At 39.3% G+C, this 14,208-nt stretch overlaps 1 protein-coding gene and 1 long non-coding RNA gene across 2 annotated transcripts; one reads left to right on the forward strand and one right to left on the reverse strand.

Moving 5' to 3' along the window:
• The first annotated feature begins 394 nt into the window (after positions 1-394).
• On the forward strand, positions 395-8,952 carry MED21 (mediator complex subunit 21). The gene is made up of 4 exons (XM_083575390.1): positions 395-566; positions 917-1,031; positions 6,155-6,255; positions 7,543-8,952. The coding sequence occupies exons 1-4, from the start codon at positions 525-527 to the stop codon at positions 7,714-7,716; spliced, it is 432 nt and encodes a 143-aa protein (XP_083431516.1). The 5' UTR covers positions 395-524; the 3' UTR covers positions 7,717-8,952.
• LOC310744262 lies at positions 7,989-13,308 on the reverse strand. Its single transcript, XR_014539468.1, has 2 exons — positions 12,588-13,308; positions 7,989-11,615 (listed from the first exon to the last, which is right to left on the reverse strand). It is a non-coding gene; the product is annotated as an uncharacterized lncRNA (long non-coding RNA).
• Between the last annotated feature and the right edge of the window lie 900 nt (positions 13,309-14,208).

The following is a 14,208-nucleotide window of genomic DNA, read 5'->3' on the forward strand; positions in this document are numbered from 1 at the left end:
ACCAAGCAGTATATAAATTTAATTAAATCAATAAAATAAACATGTATGCCATCGCCAACACTGCTTTGCCCATGGCCACTGCCTCAGCTTAGTGTATTTCACTGCTAATAACGTATTGCTTTCATTTTCCTCTGACCTCACCGTTTACTGTCCCGCTGCCATGTGTACCATACGCAGCCAAAACTCTCAAGCGACAATTTGCTAGTCTTTAAGGCGCCGCAAGACTTTCCCCCTTTTTGCTTTCTCAAAGTGAGAGCGGCAGCGCCTCCTCCTCTCCGACAGAGGGCGGACCACGAAACGGTTCTCGCTGCCGCAGAGACGAGACTCTCGCCTGGGTTTGATGTTTTTCCGCTATGGCCCCGGCAGCAAGTCGGACCAAAAAGGGAACGCTTCCGAGGCGTCGCCCTGGCAACCTCAAAGCCCGCCTCCCCGCTCCTGCTCCGTCCATTGGCTGAGACATTGGCTGCGCCCAATGAGGAGCGGAGGAAGAGGGCGCCGCCTCTGGGTGCCGGGACTGGCGCGCAATGGCGGACCGCCTCACGCAGCTGCAGGATGCGGTGAACTCGGTGAGGGAGGCCGCGTTCCGCCCGGGACGGGGCCTGGGCCTTGAGCGGAACATCCCCGGCCCCTTCGAAGGGAGGGAGGGAGCCCGTGGCTGCGCGGATTGTGAGGCTGCAAGTTCCTCAGCTGAGCGTGTTGTTATTATTATGTAAAAGCCTTTCTGAAGAGCCTATTAGTTAAAACCCCTGAGCGGTGTGCAAAAACGCAGGGGCGAAGCAGTAGAAAGAGGGTCATAAAAACATTAGTAAGGTCCAAGCTTATGAGTCAGGGAAAGAGCCTGGGCACAAAAAAGGGGCTTCCTGAGATGCCTGAACAGCGACGGCTGATGCTTCGTGTATTTTGTATTTGTCAATAGCTTGCAGATCAGTTTTGTAACGCGATTGGAGTATTGCAGCAGTGTGCCCCACCCGCTTCCTTCACCAATATTCAAACGGCAATAAACAAGGATCAGCCTACTAATCCTACAGAAGGCAAGTGAACTTCCCTGTAATACTCTTCAGGGAGAGAAAAGTAAAATAATGCACTGTAATGTAAAATGGGAATCTCTTTTTAATTCTGAACTGTTCTTTACTTTTTAAAAATGTCTTAATGGTTTTATAAAAGAAACAGATGTAACAAGAACAATGAAAACCAGTATTTGTCCTTTACTTTTTTTTTTTTATAAGATTTTTATTAAGATTTTTACATTACAAAAAATAAAAACAAACAGAAAAAGAAAAAAGAGAAAAAGAAAAAAAAAAACCTTTCCATCACATTATTTTTCATTTACTTGTTTCTTGGACCTCCTCATACCTCTCTTTTTTGTATTCTAATTCACTTTATTAACTCAGCAATTTGTTTCCCTCTTTATTCTACCCAAATCCTTGTTCTTAAATTGTTACGTTCTTAATGTTTTACTTTTATAAACCCATTTTTTTTCCATATTCTTTTAACTCATTACAGCTAGAAATCTCTTAATTTTAATCCAACATTATTCTAAAATTCATTAATTTTACAATATTTCTGTAAATACTCTTTAAATTTCTTCCAATCTTCTTCCACTGACTCTTCCCTCTGGTCTCGGATCCTGCCGGTCATTTCCGCCAATTCCATATAGTCCATCACCTTCATCTGCCATTCTTCCAGAGTGGGTAAATCTTGTGTCTTCCAATATTTTGCAATAAGTATTCTTGCTGCTGTTGTGGCGTACATAAAGAAAGTTCTATCCTTCTTTAACACCAATTGATCAACCATGCCCAGGAGAAAGGCCTCTGGTTTCTTCAAGAAAGTATATTTAAATATTTTTTTCAATTCATTATATATCATCTCCCAGAAGGCCTTAATCCTTGGGCACGTCCACCAAAGGTGAAAAAATGTGCCTTCATTTTCTTTGCATTTCCAACATTTATTATCGGGCAAGTGATAAATTTTTGCAAGCTTGACCGGGGTCATGTACCACCTATAAATCATTTTCATAATATTCTCTCTTAAGGCACTACATGCCGTAAATTTCATACCTGTGGTCCATAACTGTTCCCAGTCAGCAAACATTATATCATGTCCAACATCTTGTGCCCATTTAATCATTGCAGATTTAACCGTTTCATCCTGCGTATTCCATTTTAACAGCAAGTTATACATTCTTGAAAGTATCTTAGTTTTGGGATCTAGCAATTCTGTTTCTAATTTTGATTTTTCCACCTGGAAGCCAATTTTCTTTCCAAATTATATGCCTCCATTATCTGATAATAATGGAGCCAATCTCGCACTTTGTTCTTTAGTTTCTCAAAACTCTGCAATTTTAATCTATCTCCATCTTGTTCCAAAATTTCCCAATATTTCGGCCATTTAGCCTCCATATTAAGCTTTTTCTGAGCTTTCGCTTCCATCGGTGACAGCCACCTTGGGGTTTTATTCTCCAATAAGTCTTTATACCTTATCCAAACATTAAACAATGCTTTCCTAACAATATGATTTTTGAATGCTTTATGGGCTTTGACCTTATCATACCACAGATATGCATGCCATCCAAATACATTATTGAACCCTTCCAAGTCCAAGATGTCTGTGTTTTCAAGAAGTAGCCATTCTTTCAGCCAGCAGAAAGCTGCTGATTCATAATAAAGTTTAAGGTCCGGCAGGGCAAATCCACCTCTTTCCTTTGCATCCGTTAATATTTTAAATTTTATTCTAGGCTTCTTGCCCTGCCAGACAAATCTTGAGATATCTCTTTGCCACTTCTTGAAACAATCCATCTTGTCCACAATTTGTAATGCCTGAAACAAAAACAGCATTCTCGGCAATACATTCATTTTTATAGCTGCGATACGGCCCAGCAAAGAAAGTTTCAGATTTGACCATATTTCTAGATCTTTTTTCACTTCACCCCAGCATTTTTCATAGTTATCTTTAAATAAATTCCCATTTTTTGCTGTCATATTGATCCCCAAGTATTTAACTTTCTTAACCACTGTTAAACCTGTCATATTCTGGAACCTTTCCCTCTCAGTTTGTGTTAAATTTTCCTCTAAAACCTTAGTTTTTGACTTGTTCAATTTAAACCCTGCAACTTGACCAAATTCTTGTATCAACTCTAAAACCCTTTTACCACTAGATTCTGGCTCCTGTAAGGTCAAAACTAAGTCATCTGCGAATGCTCTCAGTTTGTACTGTCTAGCCCCAACCTGTATGCCCTTCACTGACTGGTCCCTTCTAATCATATTTAACAAAACCTCCAGAACCGATATAAAAAGCAATGGGGAAATTGGGCAACCTTGTCGTGTCCCTTTTTCTATTTTAAATTCTTCCGTCACCACATTGTTCACAATTAATTTTGCCTTTTGTTCTGAATATATTGCACTTATACCATTTTCAAAACCCTGGCCTACCCCCATACCCTGTAAATTCTTTTTCATAAAAGTCCAAGAAATGTTGTTGAAGGCTTTCTCCGCATCTACAAATATCAAAACTGCCTTAGTGTTTATATTCTCTTGCAATTTTTCTATAATGTTAATTATATTTCTGACATTATCAGAAAGATGTCTTCCTGGGAGAAAGCCAGCTTGGTCTTTATGTATCACTTCCACTAGCACCTTTTTTAGTCTTTTTGCTAAAATGTAAGCAAATATTTTATAATCCACATTAAGCAATGATATGGGACGGTAGTTCTTAAGCTGAGTCTTTTCAGTCTCCGTTTTCGGTACAAGTGTAATATATGCTTCTTTCCACGATTCTGGTGCCACTTTCCCCTGCATTATTTCATTACAGACTTCTTTCAAAGGTTGCACTAACCATTCCTTTAAAGATCTATAATATCTGGAAGTCAGTCCATCCGGCCCTGGAGATTTACCCAATTGCGTATTTTGGATGGCACCTTCTATCTCCTGTTCAGTTATTTTATCACTTAACATTAGTTTGTTTTCTTGAGAGATTTTTTGTAATCCATTTTTCACCAAAAATTGGTCCAAATCAATTTCTCTCTGTGGCCCTTGTGTATATAATTGTTTAAAATACCTCTGGAAGCAATTTCTAATTTCAGCTGGGTTCTGTATATTCCTTCCTTCTATTTGTCCTTTACTTTTTAATAAAGTAAATTTATGTAAGTTTCTTCCTTAACAGCTTTTTAATCAATAATGAATTGGCAGGGATTATTTGTAGGATGTACAAGTGTGTGAAGCAGATGTGGGAACCTCTTCCCCCTCCAGAGGTGGCTGAACTCCAACTCCAACATGGCCAGTGATGGGAGCTGATAGTTTACCAAAATCTAGAGGGCTCAAGGTTCTCTGCAACTGATGTAAGAGAGGCCGCTAACATTTGCCTCAGTTTAATTGTCCATGAGTAATTCCTCCAAGTAAACATTGAATGAACCTTTAAGACATATTCATACCACCGTAAGTTTTTGTTTGCCTTCTATAAGGAGGGATTCTTGTGGCTATAAGTTGGACAGCCTGGGGACTATGGACTGCAGGAATATACCACTTTTCTGACTTATAGTGAGGCTTCCCTGCCTCCAATTGTTCAGATGTGAAGCATCTTATAACAAACTAAATCTATGAAACTCTGGTATTTGTGTATTGTTGCTTGCATAGTAAGGTCATTTAACCTGTTCTATGCTTGTTTTAACCTATTCTATGAGATTCCTACATTGCAGGAGATTGGACTAGAGGACTCTTTGGGGTCCCTTCCAATTCTGTGATTCTTACAAGTCTCACCATGTTGAGTGGACCTTACTACCTAGTAAGCGTGTTTAGGATTGCAGCCTGGAGATGCTGCAAGTAAGCGACACTGAACATTGTAGAACTTATTTTTAAGTAAATATGCAAAGGGATTGTGCTGTGAAGCTTATATGGTCATTGCGATGCTCACATCTCATAATATTGTTTCCTGTTGGTTAATGGACTACTCACATAATAGAACCTATCCTGTGGAGGCTTTGCCATAGTAGCAGGGACATACCTAGGGATTGGCCAGGTTATCCCATGGCACAGGCCCAAGTGGGTGCAAAAAAAATGTACTTCTCCACTCTGGCTCGGAGTGGCTATGAGCTTCCCCTGCCGTCCACTGGTAGAACACTTAAGACAACAAAAGCAAACTTCTTGAGTTTCTGGTTGGAGATGCCGATACAGCTTTTTGCCAAGGGTGCATGAGAGCCTAAGTACACCTCTGCATAGAGAAGACACTTCCACTCATGCAGGTTGGAGCACTTATTACTGATCCCATCCACACACCCACCCCTTAAGTCTCCAGTCTCCCACAGCAAAGCTCCCAAGTGTTAGGGGACCCTCTGTAATGGATAATAATAATTATAGTAGTAATAATTAATAATTTTATTTATACCCTGTTCATCTGGCTGGGTTTCCCCAGTCACTGGGTAGCTTACAGCATAGTAAAACAAATCAAACATTAAAAACTTCCCAATACCTTCAGATGTCTTCTAAATGTTATGTAGTTCTTTATCTCCTTAACATCTGAAGAGAGGGCGTTCTATAGGGTGGGTGCCACTACCAAGAAGGCTCTCCTCTTGGTTCCCTCTAACTTCGCTTCTCGCAGTGAGGGAACCACCAGAAGACCCTCAGAGGAGGAGGACAGTGTCTGGGCTGAACAATGGGGGTGGAGCCACTCCTTCAGGTATACTGGGCCAAGGCCATTGAGGGCTTTAAACGTCAGTACCAACACTTTGAATTGTGTTCGAAAACGTACTGGGAGCCAGTGAAGATCCTTTTGGACCAGTGTTATATGATCCCGGCAGCCACTCCCAGTCACCAGTCTTGCTGCCGCATTCCAATACAGGCAGTGGGATTGTTGAAAATCAGGTGCCCTGCCTTGCATGAACAAAGTGCTTTCTGCTTAGGCAAAACCGACACTAGATCCAACTTATTTGCACTCTGTAGGGAAATGTGTTGTTTTAGACTTTCTGTACTCCATTCCCATGTGCTGTACAGTAAATCTTTGCAGTAGTTATTGTAAAAATTTGAAGAAAACAAGTAAAATAATAAAAATATCTGTCATTATACAGTAAATATTATTGTGCATCTTGAAATTTTAAACTATGACTTGAGCAACTTGATCTTCTGCAATAATTATAAAGATGGTGTCCATGTTGTTGTTTCTACAGAATATGCCCAGCTGTTTGCTGCATTGATTGCAAGAACTGCCAAGGATATTGATGTATTAATAGATTCCTTGCCCAGTGAAGAATCAACAGCCACATTACAAGTAAAAATGAAATTTAAATGGCTCATGCTTTGTGTAATACTGCTTTTGTTTACTATTGGATGCTAAGAATATGAAACAACCATGACTGGCACAGAGAAGTCCATAATAACTGCTAATGCTGTACACTCTAAGTAAGGGGCGGAGAACCTGTGGCCCTCCAGATGCTGCAGGACTCAAACTCCCATCATTCCTGACTATTGGCAATGCTGGCTGGGGCTGATGGGAGCGGAAGTCCAGCATCTGGAGAAGTATGTTTTATCACCTCTTATGTAAATGTCAGACAGCATTTTCTTTGGTGGGGGTGGTGATCTCTGTAGGGAACCATTGACCGAAACGTGTCTTCCAGAACACCCTTCTGGAACTGCACTTCCCAGAATGATTTGTGGTGCCAAAGCCCCATTTCAGCCTGTTAGTCCAGAAGTGTACCCAATTTTATGATATCAAACCTCTGCAGATCCAGCAGAAACACCAACTCCTGATTGATGTAGACAATGCACTTAGAACAATCAAGGTTGTTTTTGTTCTATAACTTGGGCTATAACTATATGAAAATGGACCAAACCTGGAGTTGAGAGGTTGCTATGTTCTGGTAGCTTGCCCAAGAACTGAAGACTGGCTTAGTTCCTGCTGTGACCATTAAAAAGCTTAATCTATCTTAAATACAGTTCTTGATAACTTAGAAATTATTAGCTGTGGGGGTATATACCTGTTTTTTAAAAACAACGTTTTATATCTATTTTTAAACATTAAAAATGTTTTTAATTCTATTTTGCTACATGGTTGTTTGATGCCCTGGGCTCTTTGGATAGGGAAGATAAAAATTTAAATTAAATAAGAAGTCCACTTTTGAGTGCTTGAGGGGGTGTCAGCATATAGGAAGCTGGTGCGTACCAAGTCAGGCCATTGGTCCACCTCATTTAGTATTGTCAACACAGACTGGTAGTAACTCTGCAGGGTTTCAGGTGGTGGTGTTTTCACAGCCCTGGAGGGACTTTTGGATGCAAAGCATGTGCTCTTCCACTTCTGCGAAGTCATTAAGAGAGTTATCTCCAGTAAATGAAACTGTACAGTATTAGACTTTTCAGGTTCTGTGTTACTGAAATGCGTAATAACATGCAGTATTACAAAGTGTTATAAGACACCAACTATTCACAGGCTAAAAATAAGAGGGCCCCAGAAATGACTCTTACCTCCTCCCCCCCCCCCCCCCGCAAGAGTCAATCCTCTTCAATTTTAAAGCACTAAACAGATGTGCTGTCGGCGTTTCTGTTTTTCCCAAATGTATAGGCTGCCAGTTTGCATCGCTTGGAGGAAGAGAATCACGAGGCAGCTGCACGTCTTGAAGAGGTGGTTTATCGTGGGGATATGCTTTTGGAGAAGATACAGAATGCTTTAGCTGACATTGCTCAATCACAGCTGAAGACAAGAAGTGGCAGTCATAGTCAACCTGCTCCAGATTAACCACCAGAGGTGTTGGGACTTGACCATAAAATTTGAACTTCTGGAGAAGGTGGGGAGGGGAGGACTTTTTTAAAAAAAGTTGTACATTACTGTTGAGCCTTAATCCTGCGGAAGGACGTTTGGTGTTGTGCTTCTGGGAAAACATCTCCCTGTTGACAAGATATTCAGTCTTTTGTAAGGTATTGCACTAGCAGGAAGTAATCACAAATTGAGAGTTGCCAAACTTTTAATTTTTAATATGTTCCTTATGCCCAAAGCCCTGTGCTTTGTTTGTTAATGTTTGTTAGATCAGAATGTCTGATTTCATTTGACCGGCAACCTTGTGAAGTCATAATGAATTAAATGCCCCAGGCATGCATACTGGCACACGGTGTTTTATTGCATGGAATTGTCCTTTCGACTTCCAGAGCATTCAACTTCCAAATTGCATCTTCTGATTGGCTGCAGGAAGCTCCTACAGCCATTTGGAAGCTGCAGAAGCCCCGTTGGACGTTCGGCTTCCAAAAGAATGTTCGACAGTCGGAACAGTCACTTCCGGGTTTCGATCATTCGGGAGCCTAAATGTCCGAGTTCTAGGGCGTTTGACAACTAAGGTACGACTGTCACTAAGCCATGGTCTTTAACTTGCTCCTAATGTTTATTATTATTTTTCTATTGACTAGCAGACTAAAGAAAATCCTCTAGTTTTTCCAGTACAGATTTGCAATGGATAGCAAGAGCTTGGTTTTTATTTCTTGTTGGAGATCTGGGTACTGTCCAGCTGCTGAACAGCTTATAGACATCCTCATGTAGGTATGGATGATCACTGTACATTGGGGTGGGAAACCTCTAGCCCTCCAGACACTGTTGGACTACAACTCCCATTAGCTGCAGCCAACATGGGCAGTGGATTATTGGAGTTGTAGTCCAGCAGCATCTGCAGGGCAATAGGTTCCACATCCCTGCTGTATACACTGTTACGGATATAATTGGATGGTCTGCTTTGGTGTGGAAGGGGAAGGAGAGAAGGTATGGAAGAATTAGAGGTTTGCATACCTGTTCTATATGGGACACAGCTTGGGCCAAATCAATTGATTCAAACAAAGGTGAGCCGTCATTTTTTATTGGAAGCTCAGTCTTGATGGTATCCAAAGTTAGAACTTAGACAAGTTGCATAAATGAAGCATAGCTGAATATGACAGGTCACTTTAATGTCAAACATGTGCAAACAAATAAAAATTAATTTTTGTCTTAAAATAGTTTGTTTATATCTATATTGTCTCTCTCTCACAGTCACGCACACAATTTTACCCTACTGCTTTTCTTTGTGTTGTAATATTAGAAACTAGCTAAATTGCCCTCATATCATCCTGATACTTTTAAATTTATTTTTATTCTACCATCAATTATATAAATGTAAAAATTAAAAAAAACAAACTGAAGTGCTTTTTACAATATTTTGTACACCAACTAATTTTTTCATGTCCGCTTAATAAGAAAACTTATAAACAGTACAAAATCAGAATTACAAATACACTAAAAGCAGATTAAAACAATAAAACTCAGACCCTAAAAAGGACTAGGAAAACACACACACAAACACATGTACGCGTCAAAAGATAGAAAAGTAGTTGCCAGATGGGTCTGTGGGGAGGAAATTACATAAATGAGGTGTTGCCCTCTGATTGCCAGTCGTTTCATCTTGGGCACTATGAAGATCCTTTTCGCTGACAACAAAAGACAGCATTGCCTGGGCTTTATATGCATGTTATAAAGATTTTGTTGAACTATCAGAGCATAATCTTTGTGCCAGATTTAATATTACTGATATTCAGGGAATGGTGAGGATTCCTGAATATTTAAAACAGTTGCTTGAAGAAATGTGGATCTTCCTTCTCAGCTACTCTAGTACTGGACCGTCCCATTCACTTTGGTATTAGAAAATGAAGAATGAAGTCAAGGTTCAGCGTTTGTGCTAGAAAATACTACACGTGGTTGACAGCATCCATTGTTCAAGAGAATGCAAATATAGGCACTAGCACTGATTTATATTGCCTGGGCTTTCTTGGGTGCTAATTAGTGTAAGCCCTTGTCTATGTCCCTTTCCTGGAAACAATTCCTAGGGGGTCCCTGTTCATTCGTCATCAGAATAGTTCTCTCAAGTCTAGTAGATACAAAAGTTTTGCTATCTTTTCACTATGTTAACCATTTTTTCCCTCTTTCATAATTGGATACAGAATGGAATACAGGGTATAGCAGAGGATGTATACCGTTTATTTATGTATGGTATTTTTATTTTTAAAGATTTTAGATTTCCCTGAAGTATGACCAGTTAGGATCTGAAACATGTTGGATCTATAAGCAGAACCAGGCAGACTACTAAGGAGGTCTTGGGAGAACCTGAAACTTGAATGTAAAGAACAACATGCAGCTCTTAATTCAGTTCAATGACCATCAACTCTTTTATGGTGAGGGCCTTTCTGGTGTAGATCAGTGGTGCTATTTTGCAGTCTTTAATTAAAAGGGACACAAAATACTTGCAATTCTTGTGTGTCATAGCTTATCAGTGGTGTTTATCAATGGTACTTTAAAAATCAAAGTATTGTTGCATTTATCAAAATTATTTTTATTACTTCCATGATGGATGGCCACCCAACCTCCTTAAAAACCTCCAAGGAAGGAGAGTCCACAACCTTTCGAGGGAGTCCATTTCACTGTTGAACTGTTCTTACTGTCCGAAAATCCTTCTTGATGTTTCATCAGAATCTCCTTTCTTGTAGCTTGAAGCCATTGGTTTGAGCCCTGCTCTCCAGAGCAAGAGAAAACCAGCTTGTTCTCTTTTCCATGTGCCAGCCCTTGAGACATGTGAAGATGGCTATTCTATCTCCTCTCAGTCTCCTCTTTTCCAGTCCAAACATACCCAGCTCATTCAGAGCTTCCATTCATTTCAGGGCAGATGAATGAAACTATAAGACAACATTTTTTTCACCAGTATTTGTGACCTTCTTGTCTAGTCCCCTCCACTTTAGCCATTTTGAGACCACTATGATATATTTCCCCTTAAATAGATTTATGCAGCTTTAAAAAAATCTTCTGTCATTAAAAATCTTCCTGCACCTCTTTGGGATATATAATATACTATTTGGTGGAAACTATTATCTATATTCCATCCATAATTTGATGGAGCAAGATGTGCCTCTATTTGTATCCATAGAGATATTTTAGATAAGTGGCATTCAGTTGAGTTTCCTGCACTGCAGGGGGTTGGACTTGGGGTCCCTTCCAACGCTGCAATTCTATGATTCTTTGATTGAAGGGCTGTTTGAAAAGGTTATTTTATACACTTTTAAGAGCTGGAAAGGGGGAGGAATGATTCTGCACATCATACTTCATCACCCAAACTTTCCCCTCTGATTTTGAAGTCAATTCTGAGATGCTGTTTCAAACCTGCTAAGCCCTCAGCTCATTGATTCTTGAAGATGGCGGCATCTCATACTATTAATAGAAGCTTTATGTGAACACTAAATATAATCAAATTATTTCTAATTGTAGGGCATCTCCTACAGGCTTCTTCACTTTGTTCTATTTATTCCACTGCAAACTAAATTTTCCCAATGTTGCTTACACAGCATGAAACACTTACATTGGTCTGGGAAATCTATTAAGGTGAGATCTGCCACCACAAAGCCCCATCTGGCATTTATTTGTTCAATACTTATTAAGGTAGCTAGTGACGTGCTTCCTTGGGCTTGCCGACTCTTTCAGCCACAGATGTCAGCTGTCTAGCATTGTCTGAAATTACCTATATTTGTCTTACTCTCAGGCTGTTGTGCCTGCAGCTGGTGTGTGTTTGCATTTCTCACAGTCTTTATCCTCCATTAAAGTCACCCCATATAATATAGCAATACAGCCTCTTCTTCCTAGGTAAAACAAGCATTTATTTAACTAACGACATTTATTGACTGACTTTACAGTAACATAGTCCTTTGACCTTTTGCTATGAACTCTGTTTATTTACAGTATAGACAAAAGCATGCTAATTAGCCTGGGAACAGGACATTTGTTATTAATTATTAGGAAAATAGCTCACTTTCTAAGCACTCACAAATCTTAACAGATGAACTTTCAATATTTAAAAAAAGCTTTCGGCTTTCCATCCTGGTGTTATACAGTTGATTTGACATCTTAATGGACTTTATAACTGCAAGTATTTCACAGCCACGGAGTTGTCATTGTTGCAAAATATTACAAATCCACATACAAAATGTGTAGAGATTCTATACAAATATGCAAAATGGAACTACAATACAGCTGAAGTTTTAATAATGTAAATACTTTTATTTGACTAGCAAAGTATATACCACCAATTCAGTACAATTTAACATGGCAGTTTACAGCAGTATACATAATAAAATATAAAATCAGCAAAAAAGGACTAAAGTGACTGGTTGATAAAAATTGTAAACAGTTGCATAGATCTGTTTACATTAAAAGGTCTTCAAGAGATGCCCTTTTAATGCTGAACAAAAGTCCAGAAATAGCATTGTTTGACAAGGTTAAATGTACCCAAACTATGAAGGACTTAACTTACAAACTTGCTGGCAGTGGCAAGGGTTGTTATAGCTAAGAAATGGAAAAAGCAAGGTGGATATCAAATAGAAGAATGGTATAAAGAAGTATAGGATATAGCAATTAACATGTGCTATCAAAGAAGGGGAAAATGGAAGATATTTGTGGAATTTGTATTGTTAAAATAGAAAGGGTTAAACCATTTCAAGAAGTGTTACATTTTGGAAAGTTTGATAATTATGATAAATAATGGTCTCAGGGGCAGAGTACACATTTTTATTTGTATTATTCTTATTTGTTAAAAGAAAGAAAGATGTTCTTACCTCTTGTACTGGTAAGAGATGTGGATCCCACCCTCCACACACTTATAAAGCCAAATCATCTGCCCTCCAATGTTTCTCTGAGGAAAATAGAGACAACCTACTCAGCATCAGGAAGCTTCTCTCGCATTGGATCTCACAGCACACGGATACCTCATATTTGTCATACATTGATATTGATCACCTTGAGCCAATGGCAACCTCTGCACCTCACCTATCTCACAGGATTGCTGTAAAGAAAACATGTGCAAGGGAAGGGATCCACAGATAAATGGAACAAAATAAAATTTTAGTGTAAGCTGCCTTGAGTCCCTGTCAGGGAAAAAGGAGGAGGAGGAGGAGGAGAATGGAAACTGAGAGAATGACCAGGAACATGCCAGAGAGCCCACCCCACCCCCTTTCTTGTGTTTGTTTGTTTTTAAGATTCTCTGGAAGCTGCATTCTGCACCCACTACCATATTTGGGGGGGGGGGTTCTGGATCATAAGAAATTGCTTTCTACCACATCAGACCATTGATCCATCTACTACCAATGCCGTGTTGCAGATATTAAATATTGCACAGTTTGAAGTGACTGGAAGCATAAAAACTGACTCCTTTAGAAGTGAAACATTGTCCAGACCCATAGAAATATTCAAACTTTAGCTGGCAGAACTTTCTTCAAAACAGAATAAAAACATCTAAAATATCCATGCAATATCTTGTGCTATCCAACACAGTCTCAGCATCTTGAAGCAGAAGGATTTAAATTGGTTGCCATAGAAAACAAGAACGGGGGAAGAATTCTGCATTTTAAGAGAAGGGCTCTGTCTATGACAGTCCGACAAAGGCAGGGAGAACCAAAGGAAGGTCACTAAGGGTTAAAGTTTTGTTTGCACTTTTCTGGTAATCCAATATTTATTAAAAGCAAGTGAAGCATGGCTTTTTCAGCATCAAGCAAGCACCTGGGAATTTCAGCTAAATCATTTTTCTTCCACCAGAACTCAGCAGGTCAGATGTGGCTTAGTCTTGCAAAATACCCTGTGGCCAATATACCACAAAGCTTTAATGTAAGACTTGTCTCCTAGTAAATAAATGCAAATATTTCAATAATTCATTTTGTATGGTTGTACATTCTAGTGTACATTCTCAATGAGTTTTATGCCCATTTGGAGACAGCTTTCAGCGTCTAGCCCTGAAGTGTTCATTCTATCCATTTAGAGAGGGGGCTGGCCACCTTTCAGATTACATACACTTATCCTACAGCAGCATCTGTTTCATTAGCTCACTGGCTTTAAACACTGAATGTTTATTGTTATAAGCAATCAAAAATACTGTCAATCTTGCTATGTTATTAACTTCCCAACTACAACATGTTCTTAAGATATATACTGTTGTTTTTGTAATTTAATATAAAATATATCCAAGAATGGGGACAAGATGTTTTCTGTGAATTCCTGCAACCTCAAAATCATTACAATCCCCCCTGAAATGACAGCCCATCTACCTTTTTTGATAATTGCATATTATTAAATATGCACAGAATCCTCCACTGGCACCAATGGCTGCATATTAGCAGAATACTCATCTGCAGAAAATAAGGAAGAGGGTTATTAACAAACACGCTGTAGGACAAATTTGCCCCA

This window comes from Podarcis filfolensis (assembly GCF_964270895.1).
Source record: "Podarcis filfolensis genome assembly, chromosome: 10".
NCBI lineage: Eukaryota > Metazoa > Chordata > Lepidosauria > Squamata > Lacertidae > Podarcis > Podarcis filfolensis.